The sequence below is a fragment of the Prinia subflava genome, chromosome 19, assembly GCF_021018805.1.
Source record: "Prinia subflava isolate CZ2003 ecotype Zambia chromosome 19, Cam_Psub_1.2, whole genome shotgun sequence".
Classification (NCBI taxonomy): Eukaryota; Metazoa; Chordata; class Aves; order Passeriformes; family Cisticolidae; genus Prinia; species Prinia subflava.
In genome coordinates this window covers 11,889,853-11,902,032 of record NC_086265.1, presented here as the reverse complement: position 1 = coordinate 11,902,032, position 12,180 = coordinate 11,889,853, and the positions used below count along the sequence as shown (strand labels likewise).

The 12,180-nt window shown below is 54.4% G+C and overlaps 1 protein-coding gene across 11 annotated transcripts in view; it reads left to right on the top strand.

The window, feature by feature from the left end:
- Nucleotides 1-10,913, top strand: part of NOS1 (nitric oxide synthase 1) — an 81,913-nt gene extending 71,000 nt beyond the window's left edge. For all 11 annotated transcript variants that reach the window (XM_063415855.1, XM_063415860.1, XM_063415858.1 and 8 more), the window contains 5 exons: nt 37-158; nt 414-562; nt 1,257-1,451; nt 2,808-2,926; nt 3,776-10,913. In XM_063415855.1, the coding sequence (XP_063271925.1) occupies nt 37-158; nt 414-562; nt 1,257-1,451; nt 2,808-2,926; nt 3,776-3,791 (601 nt within the window). In that variant the 3' untranslated portion in view covers nt 3,792-10,913. The remainder of the gene's footprint in view (nt 1-36; nt 159-413; nt 563-1,256; nt 1,452-2,807; nt 2,927-3,775) is intronic.
- Nucleotides 10,914-12,180: the final 1,267 nt, after the last annotated feature.

Below are 12,180 nucleotides of genomic sequence, written 5' to 3'. Positions count from 1 at the left end.
CCTGCTTGTTTGTAACTGTGTCCTTGATGTGTGCAGTGCCCCCGGGTTCCACCTGCCCCAGGACCCCCAGGTGCCCTGCATCCTCATCGGCCCCGGCACCGGCATCGCCCCTTTCCGGAGCTTCTGGCAGCAGCGGCTCTTTGACATCCAGCACAAAGGTGGGGCCGTCCCCTTCCTCAGCTCCGGCAGGTTTGGGGTGGGGCTGTCCCCTTCCTCACCTCTGACAGGTTTGGGGTGGGGCTGTCCCGTTCCTCACCTCACAGAGCCTTTGGGAACCCTGGGATGGGGGTGTAGGGATGGGAGTCCCACCCTGCCAGGGGTGTCCCAGCAGATCTGGGGGCAGTCTGGAGGGAGGTGGCTCGTGGCAAGTGGTGGCCCCCCGGGGCTGACTGCTGTCCCCACGCTGTCCTCAGGGCTGAAGCCGTGTCCCATGGTGCTGGTGTTCGGCTGCCGGCAGTCCAGGATCGACCACATCTACAAGGAGGAGACGCTCTTTGCCAAAACCCAAGGTGTCTTCAGAGAGCTCTACACGGCCTATTCCCGGGAGCCCGACAAACCAAAGGTGGGCACGGCCCCGGGGCAGCCAGCAGGGCCTGGGCACGCTGATCCCTTGGCCACTGCTCACTCATCCCTGGGGCATGTAAATGGGCAGGGCTGGCAGTGGCCACCATTCCCAGGGCGTGTCCCCATCCCAGCGCCAGCCTGAACGAGTGCCCAGGCTGGAGAAAAGGAAAAGGGGAAAGGAAGGGAAAAGGAAAGGGGACAGGAGAAAGAGAAAAGGGGACAGGAGAAAGGGGACAGGAGAAAGGGGACAGGGGAAAGGGGACAGGAGAAAGGGAAAAGGGGACAGGAGAAAGGGGAAAGGGGACAGGAGAAAGAGAAAAGGGGATGGGGGAAGGGGAAAAAAGGAAAAGGAAAAGGAAAAGGAAAAGGAAAAGGAAAAGGAAAAGGAAAAGGAAAAGGAAAAGGAAAAGGAAAGTGTCACCCAGTGGGGTGGCCCAGAGCCGGTGCAAATACCTGCTCCAAATTCCCACCAGGACCTGAACAGGCCTGGCAATGAAAGGTGTGGTGCAGGTGTGACCATGCAAGAACAGAACGATGCTTTGCTGCAGTCCCCATCTCCTTTTTGTCACTGTGGGTGCTGCAAGGCACAGCTGTGTCCCCCAAAGAGGGGTCACCCCCATTGCTGCCCCTGGGCAGGACATGGCTGAGAAACGGGCGTTAACCCCAGCTCCCTCCTCCTCCTCATCCCTCAGAAATACGTGCAGGACGTGTTACAGGAGCAGCTGGCCCAGACCGTGTTCAAAGCACTGAAGGAGCAGGGAGGCCACATCTACGTGTGCGGGGATGTCACCATGGCCGGGGACGTGCTGAAGGCCGTGCAGCGCATCGTGCGGCAGCAGGGCCAGCTGTCGGCCGAGGAGGCAGGAGCCTTCCTCAGCAAGCTGCGGGTGAGCGGCGGCCGCAGCACGGGGGGCTGCCAACCAAGCCTAGATGTCGTTTTCTGGAGTCTTAAAAAATACTTGAGGGTTAAGGAACAGCAGTGGATCCGCTCGTATGGAAAGCGTGAGGATAAATCAAAAGGCTTTGTTAGGGAAATGCACAGCGTTAAACAAAAATGAGATCTCAGAGTGACACGTGGCTCGGAGAAAATCACACAAAAATTGACAAAGCATAGAAAAAGCTAGCTGGAATTGAACAGACTTCACATTTGAGGTAAAAATGAGATAGGACTCAGACTTTTGTCTAGTAACATGATAAAGTCTCCCTCTCATGTGATCAGCCTTCTGATCTTTTTGTGGTTGCTCCTTTACCAGATTTTTAAGGGCACTTAGCTTTTTCTCTCATAGCTCTTTATTGAGTTTAACAGCAGAGGATTGTCAAACTGAGAATGACAAAACCTCATTAAATGTTTCTCTTTCTGACGTCGAGGGCAAACAGTAGATGACTTACTTTGTGTTGCTGTTGTAGGCTTTCACAGTTAAAACAAACCCCTGTGGCAGAGTCCACCTGCACAGCTGCAAGAGGTTTTTTTCAATAACTTTTGTTTGTGCCTCAAGGACCTTTTCCAGTTTCTGTCCCAGTTTTTTCCTACCTGCGTGTGCCAGCCTCGCCACCCCCAGCCACGGGCACTGCACCTGCTGCCTGCCCCCGCCCGGCTGCACCCCGGGAGGCTCAGCAGGGTGACATTCCCAAGGTTTCTGTGTGCAGGGACATCACCTGCCTCCTGGGAGGAGCGTGCCCAGCACCGGTGCCAGTGCCTTAGGGCACCCCTGGCAGGGTTTGTTCACCCCTCCACCAAAAAATGAATTTATCAGGGCATTTTGTGGGTCCCTGCTCCAAATCCCCCTGTCTGTGTGCTCCATGCCAGGCACAGACGATGCAGCTGAAGCTTAAATGAGCTCAGTTTGGGACACAGGCCCACGGATGGAGGCTGGAACAGCTCTGCTTCCCCCTAGGAGGATAACCCAGCATGATTCCCATGGGATTCCCCCTTCTGAACCATGTCCCTACCTCCACCCAGACCCCAAGGGAGCCCAGAGCCTCTGTTTGCCCACAGACTGGCGTTGTGCTGCCGTGCCCCTGCCAGCCAGGAATTTCCAGAAACTGAGGGGGTCTAAGGGTGGAACATCTGCACTGTGCCCTGGGCTGTGACCTTGGGAAGGTCATTGCACCCCCCTGTCCCACCCGTGACAGACCCCAAACCCTCTCCTGTGCATTTGGTGCCTCCCCACCACGCAGGGTCCTGCTGGGGCTGACACTGACCCTTTCCAAATCCCGTTTTTCCTGTGCCCCCTCCCTCCCAGGATGACAGCCGGTACCACGAGGATATTTTTGGAGTCACCCTGCGCACGTACGAGGTGACAAACCGCCTTAGATCCGAGTCCATCGCGTTCATCGAGGAGAGCAAAAAAGACACGGATGAGTGAGTCCACACGTTTGTTTAACCCCTGCAGTCACCTCGTGGGCTGGGGGATGGGGAGGGCTGGCAGAGGAAGCCTTGACTTTTGTGCACACCTTCAAGCAGAGGCTGAGGGGGGCACGGGGGTTTTGCTCTGGGAGCCTGGCAGTGCCTCTGGAGTAGCCATCACCTCTCTAGGATAAATCCCCCCAACTTCCTGATTTATTGCACTGATGTGCTCAGACCTGACAATCCCATCCAAAGGAAAATGGTCCTGCCTGCTGCCTGCTTCCAGGCTGGAAAAACCCACAGGAAGGGGGGGACTCTCCCCAGCTGCAGGGGAGCCTGGCTGGCTCCAGGTGTTCAGCTGTCCTTGCCCCTTCAGGAAACATCCAGAGATTTTTCTCCCTGCTGTTGCAAAAACAACCAGAAGTTAAAAAAAAAAGAAAAAGAAAAAAAAATCTTGACATTTACCGTGTTTGTTTCTACTCTGCCAAGTCCTGCCATTTGCTCAGCTTGGTCATGATGGGATTTTCCCTGGCTGAGCAGAAGGATTATTTAGGATAAAGGCTGGGCAGCTGCATGGATCTCGCTCCTTGTGCTGGCCCTTGATGGCTCAGGGTGAAACCCCTTCCCTGGGGAGTGCCTGGAGTGGATTTCTCCACACCCCTGAGGTTTGGTAGGAACTTTTCTCCAAGAAATCACATACTCTGCGGTCTGGACTCTATCAGAGTGCCTCAGGTTCCCTCCTTCCTGCCCACCTCACCCAGCTCTGTAAAGTCCTGCCCACAGCATGGAAAGTCCAGGCAGGGATGATCCCAGTGCTCCTCACTGCTCCCTCTAAGGCCGGCCTTTCTCCCCTTTCCCTTGCAGGGTTTTCTGCTCCTAACTGGACCCTTCGCCCCCAGGGGATGCCAAACCAGTCCCAGCTCCTGCTGCCCCCTCCAGCTGGAGGGCACTGGGTTTTGTATTTCACGGACACGCGGCTCCTTTTCCACGGGGAACTGCCCATGGAAAGCGCTCTGTCTCTCGTCCTGTTGTTGTGTCCTGATGATGATGACTTTTATTTCCTTTTCTTCCTCCTTCTCTTGCTCTTGTCCTGTGGCCATTTCTTTTCACCTCCCTCCCCTTCCCTGGATTTCCCCACTGGAGTTCGATAGCTTTATAACCTGCAGTGGCTCTTTTCAGAATTCCACATTTCCCCTCCTTCCCATGAGGGCATTTTGCAGCTGCATGAAATCACCACCTTTGTGATCATTTTTGGGTGTTTCTGGGGGTGAGCAGAGGTGGCAGGGGCTGGGCAATGGTGAGGTCTTGTTGCTTGTCCAGAGCTGGGGGTTGTTCCTGCCAGGCTCCCTCTTTCCCCAGCTAGGGGCTTGGCTGAATCCTTGTGTCTTCGTGGCTTTCCTTTGGATTTGGACAAAGTTGGGCATATGGCCAAGGCTGGGGGCAGATGATGTGCAATTCCCTCGTGCCCATGAATTTTATTGATCCCCAAGCAGCCTGGGTACAGCCGTGGGGATTTTGATTTGATTTCTGTGTCACAATTCCTCTAAATGGACCCTGTGCTTATCTCTCTTTTCCTGCTCCCTGTGAGCCTCTCCTTTTGCTCAATCCCAACTTTTGCTGGCATGGAAGTTCTCCCACAAGCTCTGAACACACAGGCTGATGTGCAGGCCAAGGAAAAGCTCCTGGCAGTGATGTCCCCAGAGGGTTTTACAGGGAATATTTGATCTGCAGCCACGATGCTGGTGGGACACGCTGGGGCCTGGCTGCACCCAGAGCTTTGCATGCTCTGATCCCTCTCCCAGGTGAGCCTGGAAAGCCACGAGGATGGGACAGAAGCAGCTCCCAGCTGCCAGAGGCACCACCTGGAACAAAGGCAGCACCTGGAGGGGGATGGAGGCTCCAGGTCTGTGGTGAGGATGTGCCAACAGAGGAATCGTGAAATCCCAGAGCCATCAGCTCCTAGCACATCTCAGGAGCACTTCTGGGACATCAGACATTTCCACATTTCAGGGAGCAGAAAGTGCCATCATGGAGCACCTGCCTGCCAAGAGAGACACGTGTGGCGTTTTGGGTCAGCCAGGCCCCTCTGTGCCACCTGCCAGTGGCATGAGCTGTCTCAGCCAGGACACCTCATGTGAGAAGGGAGGTGAGATCAGCTGCAAAGGTGCTGGGCTCTGACACGCTCACACCTCAGCCCTGCTGCAAGAACCTGGCCCCAAAAGCAATTTGTTAACACAGCCACAGAAAGGTTGGAGAAAACAGAAAGCCTCTAACAGAGAAAAGCTGTCTGCAAGGGAGGGCAAACGTGACCTTGTGTGTCCTTCCTCCTGCTTCACCTTGAAGAATCACAGAATATTCTGAATTGGAAGGGACCCACAGGATCAAGGCCAGCTCCTGAATGAATGGCCCATCCAGGGATTGAACCTCGGCATTTTTAGCACCAGCCTCTGCCCAACTGAGCCAGTCCCAGGTTTGTCCTCACTCACTGCCATCACAGGGACAGCAGGACGTGGCTGCAGCTCCTGCTGGAGGCAGGAATACAGGGTTGGCATCTTGAGGTGGCAGCTGCTGATCCTCCCCTCCTGCCCTGCCCAGCTGTGCAGGGATCCTGGATGGAGCCGAGCACCAGAATTGCTGATGGCATCGGGATTGTCCAGGGGCTTTCACAGGGCTAAGATCACCTGCCCCGAGCTGAAGACAGCACAGAAAGAGCTGCAGGAGGTTTGCTGCTCTCCCAGCCTATGGAACAAGCCCCACTGGCTCCCCTGTGCTGTTTATTCCCACCCTCAGCCAGCATCCCCTGCCCTCTCCTGCCACGCCTCCATGGGCTGTGACACTTTCTTCAACTTCGACTCCCTGAATCCCTGAAGCAACTGCAGCCCAAAATCCAGGAGCAAAGGGGCTCCAGGCACCGGGAGAATTTGAGATGCAGGTCTGCTGGTGCCAGCTGAGCATCTAGCACGGGATAAAACGAATAAATGCTGCCACAGTGTGGCCAGAGCTGAGCTGGCCGGGCTGGCAGGGCTGGCACACACGGCCAGCAGTGTGGCACGGCCTCGGGACTTGGCGATGTGAGGGGAGAGCTGCAGAGCACCGAGGGAAGGGCAGCCCACCCCTGTGGGCTGTGCCCCCATCCCAGGGCAGGCAGTGTCCCTTGGCTGCGATGTGTGAGTTTGGGAGAGCTCCTGTCTGGGAGGAAACTCCCTGGCTCCAGAGCTGGGAACACGCAGCAAGCTTGGCCTGAGCCCCACCCTGTGGCTGCAGAAACAAAGCTAAAATCAGAAAGAAAATCAGACTCATGCTCTTCTCCTGGGAAATTCTGGCTCCAGCTTTGTGCTCTGGTCCTCCTTTAGAAGAAGGGGCAATTCAACCTGAGGAAGAGGAGGAGGAAGTAATGCCCAAAGAAACATCTCTTTGTCCTCTTCCCAGCTCACGCCGTGGTGCTGGCAAGTTTTTCCCTCCTGTCCTGCCTCCTGCCTGCTCTGCTGTACCATCAGCCCGTGCCTGAGCTGGATCACCCTGCTTTTTGTGCATCCCACAGCTCGGCACCTCCGTGTCCCTCCCAGCCGAGGGGCACAGGGTAGCACAGCCCTGGGTCTGCAGGGGGCTCTGGGCCGGGCAGGCAGGCAGAGCTCAGCAGACCCCGCCTGGCTGAGCCCTGCCCAGCCCTGGGCAAGGGAAATGCTGGTTCAAGGCTCCTTGCCTGGACCTGAAGCAGAAATCCCCTCCCCTCCGTGAAGGTCCATGAAGTTAAAGACCCCCAGGGCTCCGAGCTGCCTCTGCTCCTCAGCCTGGCTGGGACTGCTGGCTCCTCACAGGCTGCACCGCTGGGAATTCTGATTCACTGTTTGCTGCTGAGTCAGTCTCAGACGTCTGAACTGCTCCCCTTCATCCCCTCCACCTGCAGGGGCTTTGCACTCCCCTCGAGCTTCATTTTCTCCCATAGCAACAGGGGAAAAAACTTGTGGATGTGCTTTATTATTCCCGAGACGCGGCTCTTCCAGCCTGGCCTCTGCTCACCTCGCTGTGGCAACTGTGACATGCGGGTGCAGCCACAAAATCTCTGCTGCAAACACAGGTGAGGTGGGGCCTGCCCCAGCCCGGTGCCCTGAGCTGCTCCAGGGGTCACACACAGAGGGGTTGTGCCTCTGGGGCACTGGGGTCACAGATCTGTCCCCTCTGGGCGCCTGCTGCCACCCCCTCCTGTGCTGGACCTGAGGGACACCCAGCCTGGCCACTGCTCTCCTGAGGATCTCCACCACCACCAACTTCCACCCCGATTTTGAGCAGCTCTGCTCCTTTTCACTCTCCAGGTGTTAAAGAGACTCTTCTCTGAACAGGAGGTTTGATTTTTGAGACATTACAAAATGGGGATTTATTTTGCAAAGATCTCACTTCCTAGATCTTTCAAGCATCCAAAGAGAGTCACTGTATGGATTTGAAATCCCAGGGGGAAAGGTTCTGTGTTTTCCCAACCTGCTGTGTCCACCAGCAGGAAAAAACCATTCAGTGCACGGGCATCCAGTGCTGTGTTGTTGGTGATTTCCAAGGTTTCATCTCCTGGGAAGGACTGCCTGGGAGTTTGTTGTTCTTCTGTTTGTGAGAGACAATGGCAAAACAATGAGACAATGGCAAAACAATGAGACAATGGCAAAACAACGAGACAATGGCAAAACAATGAGACATCTGCCACCAGCAGTGGCCTCACAGAGCTGTCACACCATGGCCTGAGCTCGTTTCTGGAGAGGAGCTGAGCCAGTCCCACCAAAACTGGCCAGAGGATGGGACCTGAGTGCGGGCTGTCCTCGCTCCCTGTCCCCTCTGTGCGTGTCCCAGGGGGAGCAGGGACTCTGCTCACGGGGATGTGACGTGTCTGTGCACGGCCAGCAGCCCTGCAGGCGTGTCCTGGGCCAGGACGCAGGGCCCTGCAGGAGAGCACGTGGGGACAGACAGGACAGTGGCCCCGTGTCCAGCCCCTGGCTGCTCCTTTCCCATCACCGTGCGATTCCTCTCACCCATCCCGGCTGCTCCCCTGGGACATCTCTCCCTTGCCAGCCCTGCGTGCCCACCTGGAAGTGCAGGTGCTGGGGTGGGCACGGGCTCACAGTGCCTTGTGCTGGGAAGGGAGCACGGCACCGCTCCTGCCTCCCTTTTCCAGGGCTGGGGAAATTCCCCCTGGGATAACCGGGAGCAAGCTCAGCCCCGCTCAGCCCCATCTCCCCGGGGTGGGGTTCACAGGGGTGGGCAGAGGTCACAGTGTGGGTGCAGACTGGGGCCCTGAGCTCTCCCACGCCCTGGAGACCCTGTTCTGATTAAACTGAGGGGGGAGAGGCCGTGCTTGTGCTTGAAGCCTCACAGACCTGCAGCAAGCCCTTGCCAAAGCTGCTGCTCCTGACTTCTGACCACTGAAGCCATTCCATTGCCCTCTGAGGGTTCCCACCTTTTTTTTTCTTTTTTTTTTTTTTTTTTTTGAAGGATAATTTTATGCTCAAAACGAAATTCTGTTCCTGCTTTCACTGGGGACTAGTTCTCAGCTTCAGAATTGCTCTGATAACTCTGCAATTGCATTGATAGTTCCAGAGGGGAGCACAGTCCCTTCACAGAACAGATGGAGACACATTTTCAGGACCATTCAACTTCGCTGTAACTCCGTGTTTGTTAGAACAATCCCTTCTGCTGTAACAGGGAGAGCAAAATTTGGCCAGTGCTCTTGAAAACCTGTAATCCTGAACTTGGATAAAATGAGCCTGGAATCCCAGTCCTCCCAGATCCAAAAATGCCTTCCACACCTGCTGGCTTCAGTGGCACTGGGGATTTTGGCAGCTTGCACAGCAGCAGCAGCAGCAGCAAATTCAGAATATTTTTGCGTGTGTCTGTCGCGCTTGCACGTGCCTGCAATGCATGGCTCCAGCAATCCCTGGGAAATCTCCCCTCTCCCAGGAGGATCCCAGCTCCAGCTTCTTCCACGTGGCCGTGTGTGTTCAGCAGGGAGTCAGGGCAGAGGGAGAAGCTGCTGCTTTAAAGCACTTGGTTCCAGAGGTGAAACAGAACTTAGGAGAGGTCAAAATCAGCTTGGTTTAGCACAGGGAAAATCGTGGGCTATCCAAGCACTGCCATGCAGCTCCACCTTTCTTTTCCTGCTGGGAAAATGGAGCAGACTGGCAATTGCTGGCCTCCACCCCTACAGATGTTTGGCTGGGATGGAAATCAGAGCCCTGGAATCACAGGAGAAAAAGCCCAGCAGGTTGTGAGCTCAGAGCTGAGCAGCGACAGCACCTCATTGCCAGGGCTGCTCCTCTCCTGCCTTACCCATTCATGTCCCACCTGGCCAGATTCTGGGGAGGGAGGAGGGAGGCTGCGCCTCAAAGTGAGCAAATCAAACCCGTGAGCCTGGCCCCCAGAATTCCTGCTTTACCAGGAGCCTAAGGTTTTGCAGCCATTCTTGGGCAGGACTCTTGTACCCAAAGCTTTCTGAGCTGTTCTGGAGCTCTGGAAAAGCAGGAACGCAGCACTGGGATGCAGGGCAGCTCCTGCACATCTCTCTGCAGGGCTGCTGCAGAAATCTGTGAGTGAAAAACAGCAGGCAAAGCATTTTCCTTCCAGGGGCATCCTTAATACCTGGAAAATTGAAAGGCTAAATACTGGAAACGTTGATCTAAGAGAGGAACTAATTCAGGGCTTCCTTTTATTGCTTTGTTTTCATGTGTTGGTTTTGGGGTGGAGAGAGCAAACAGAGAGCAAACAGACAGTGTGTCAAATTTGGATTAAATCAAACTTTTTGTTCCTACAATAACTACTAGCAGAGGTTTTTAAAATTTATCAAGGGCAACAAAACAGCCTTAATTAACTGAGACATTAATACTCCTTGCTTCTGAGCCTGCTTTTCTGTTCTCCTCTCCGTGTGATCATAGCATGGAATCCTGTCTTGACAAAAGCCACTTCCCAGTAGCCCAGAGGATGTTCAGGAGCAGGAGATGGGCTTGGAGAATCTCCCTGCGAGCGAGATTCAGTGCAAAATCCCTGCTTTGCTAAAATCCTGCAATATAGGCAAATCCCTACAATTCCCAAGGTTGAATTCCCATGCTCTGCTGCCTCGAATTGCCTTTAAAACCCCCGGGCTCTGTGTGCTTTGTGAGCAGTCTGCAGCTTTTCCAGAGTGCACACACAATCCCCCAGGCAGAGGATGAGCAGAGAGGGATGACTTTCAGCCGGGACTCATCCCTTGTCAGATTGCACAGAGTTAAAAACACAGCTTCTGCCACCTGCCCGGGGAATTTGATATTCAGTGCCAATTAATTTTTGTAATAGGAGCAGGGATTTATCCCCTTGGCTCCCCCGGGCACCTTTAGTCTCAGACTCAAAGGTTGGGTTGGAGTCTTTAATTTTCCGGTGGCCTTTTCCTGATGAGCAGCGGTGCCACGATGGGGACGGGGACTGGGCTGGGAATGGTGGCAGCTTTGGGGCAGGGAACTCCCAAACCTTCCATTGTAAAGCCTTCAGCTGTGGGTAAATCCTGCTGGGCTGGGTGGGGCTCCAAGCCCTGGCTGCTCCCTGCTCCTCGCTGCCCTCACGTCGCTGTGCCTTCATTCGCTCGAGGAAACGCTGCCAAGATTTGAGCCTGGCACTCTCACTTTGCATCCCGTCCTACAGGCGTGTGTGGAGCAGGGGAGCTCCTTTCGTGGCTGCTTTTTGTGTGATCCCAGGGTAGGTTTGTGCTGAGGGTGCAGGGGTGGGGTGAGCCCGAGCTGTGTGTGATCCTACCAGTGCTTTAAGCAGCCAGAAACGTGGTTCTTCCCCTACCTCTGAGCTCTCAATGCTGCTAAAATCTCTGCCATTCGCCCCCCGTGCTCCAGCCCCTCTCTCAGACTGACTCTGGCTCTGTTTGCAAGATATCCACGTTGTTCTGAAGCATGCACCTCTCTCTGTATAGTCCCAATCTTCTGATTTTATGGAATACTTATGCCTGTTTGCATTACGGTCAAAATAAAAAAGTGAACTAAAACGTGGCAGCTCTTGTCTCCTCTCTGGGTTTTTAACACCAGAAGGCTGCTCGAGGTCTCTGCTGATGCCTTGGCCTCGCTCTGCTCTGCCACCTGTAATGCCAGGGTGCCAGAAATAGCAGTGACAATCAGCAGTACCTGTTTACCTGCCAGACACAGACACTGCCTCGTGAGGTGGCCTGAGTCACAGCATTCCACGATCCTGTCATTTATCCCCGGGGAAATGTCACGGCCCAGCGAGGAGGGCTGGCTGTGTGCAGTCCAGGGCGAGTTCTGGAGCCTTGGGAACACAGCAAAAGCACTCCAGCAGGAGCTGGGAGGCCTGGGAAAGGCAGAAAGCAGCCAGGGAATGAGGCAGAAATACGGACAGGGCTTTTCCCATGGGAAAAAGATTTTTCCCATGTAAGGGGGATCCTTCCAGTACTTGAAGGGGGCTTTTTAAAAAAGAGGCTGAGTGATTTTTTTACGTGGGGAGGGAATGGCTTCCTGCCAGAGGGCAGGGTTGGGTGGGAGAGTGGGAAGGAATCGTTCCCTGGGAGGGTGGGCAGGCCCTGGCACAGGGTGCCCCCTTTGGATATCGATACACATTGATCCACTTGAGATATTTCTGCCTATTGATATTCAGGTATTTCTGCCCCTCCATGCAGCCCCTCTTAGGCACTGATACACATTGCCCAGGTGCCCTCTGTGCACTCCTTTAGGTACCGATACACTTTGATAAGCCTCCCTTTGGCACCTCCTTTTGGATATTTTTACATATTGATATATTCCCTCTGTACACCCCCTTTCAGGTACTGATACACATCTGATAGGGTCCCCTTGGGGCTCCCCCTTTCAGATATGGATACACATTGATGAGATCCCCTTGGAGCACCCCCTTTTTGATATTTATACCTATCAATGAAGTCCCCTCTGTGCACCCCTTTAGATATTGATACACATTGATGAGGTCCTCCTTTTGGCACCCCCTTTTTAATATCAATACATTTGGTTCCCTTTGGGCACCGCCTCTCAGGTATTGATACACATTAGGTATTGATTAGATAAGGTCCCCTTTGGGCACCCCCTTTTCACTGTTGACACACATTGATGTGTAGTACTCTTTTCAGCACCCTGTTTCTGATATTGATACATTTTGGTAAGTCCTCTTTGGGCTCCTCCTTTTCTGTATTAATACACATTGATAGATCCCCCCTGTGCACCCCCTTTCCCTATTGATACACATCAATGAGGCCCCTTTTTGGCCCCCTCCTTTTCAGTATTGATAAA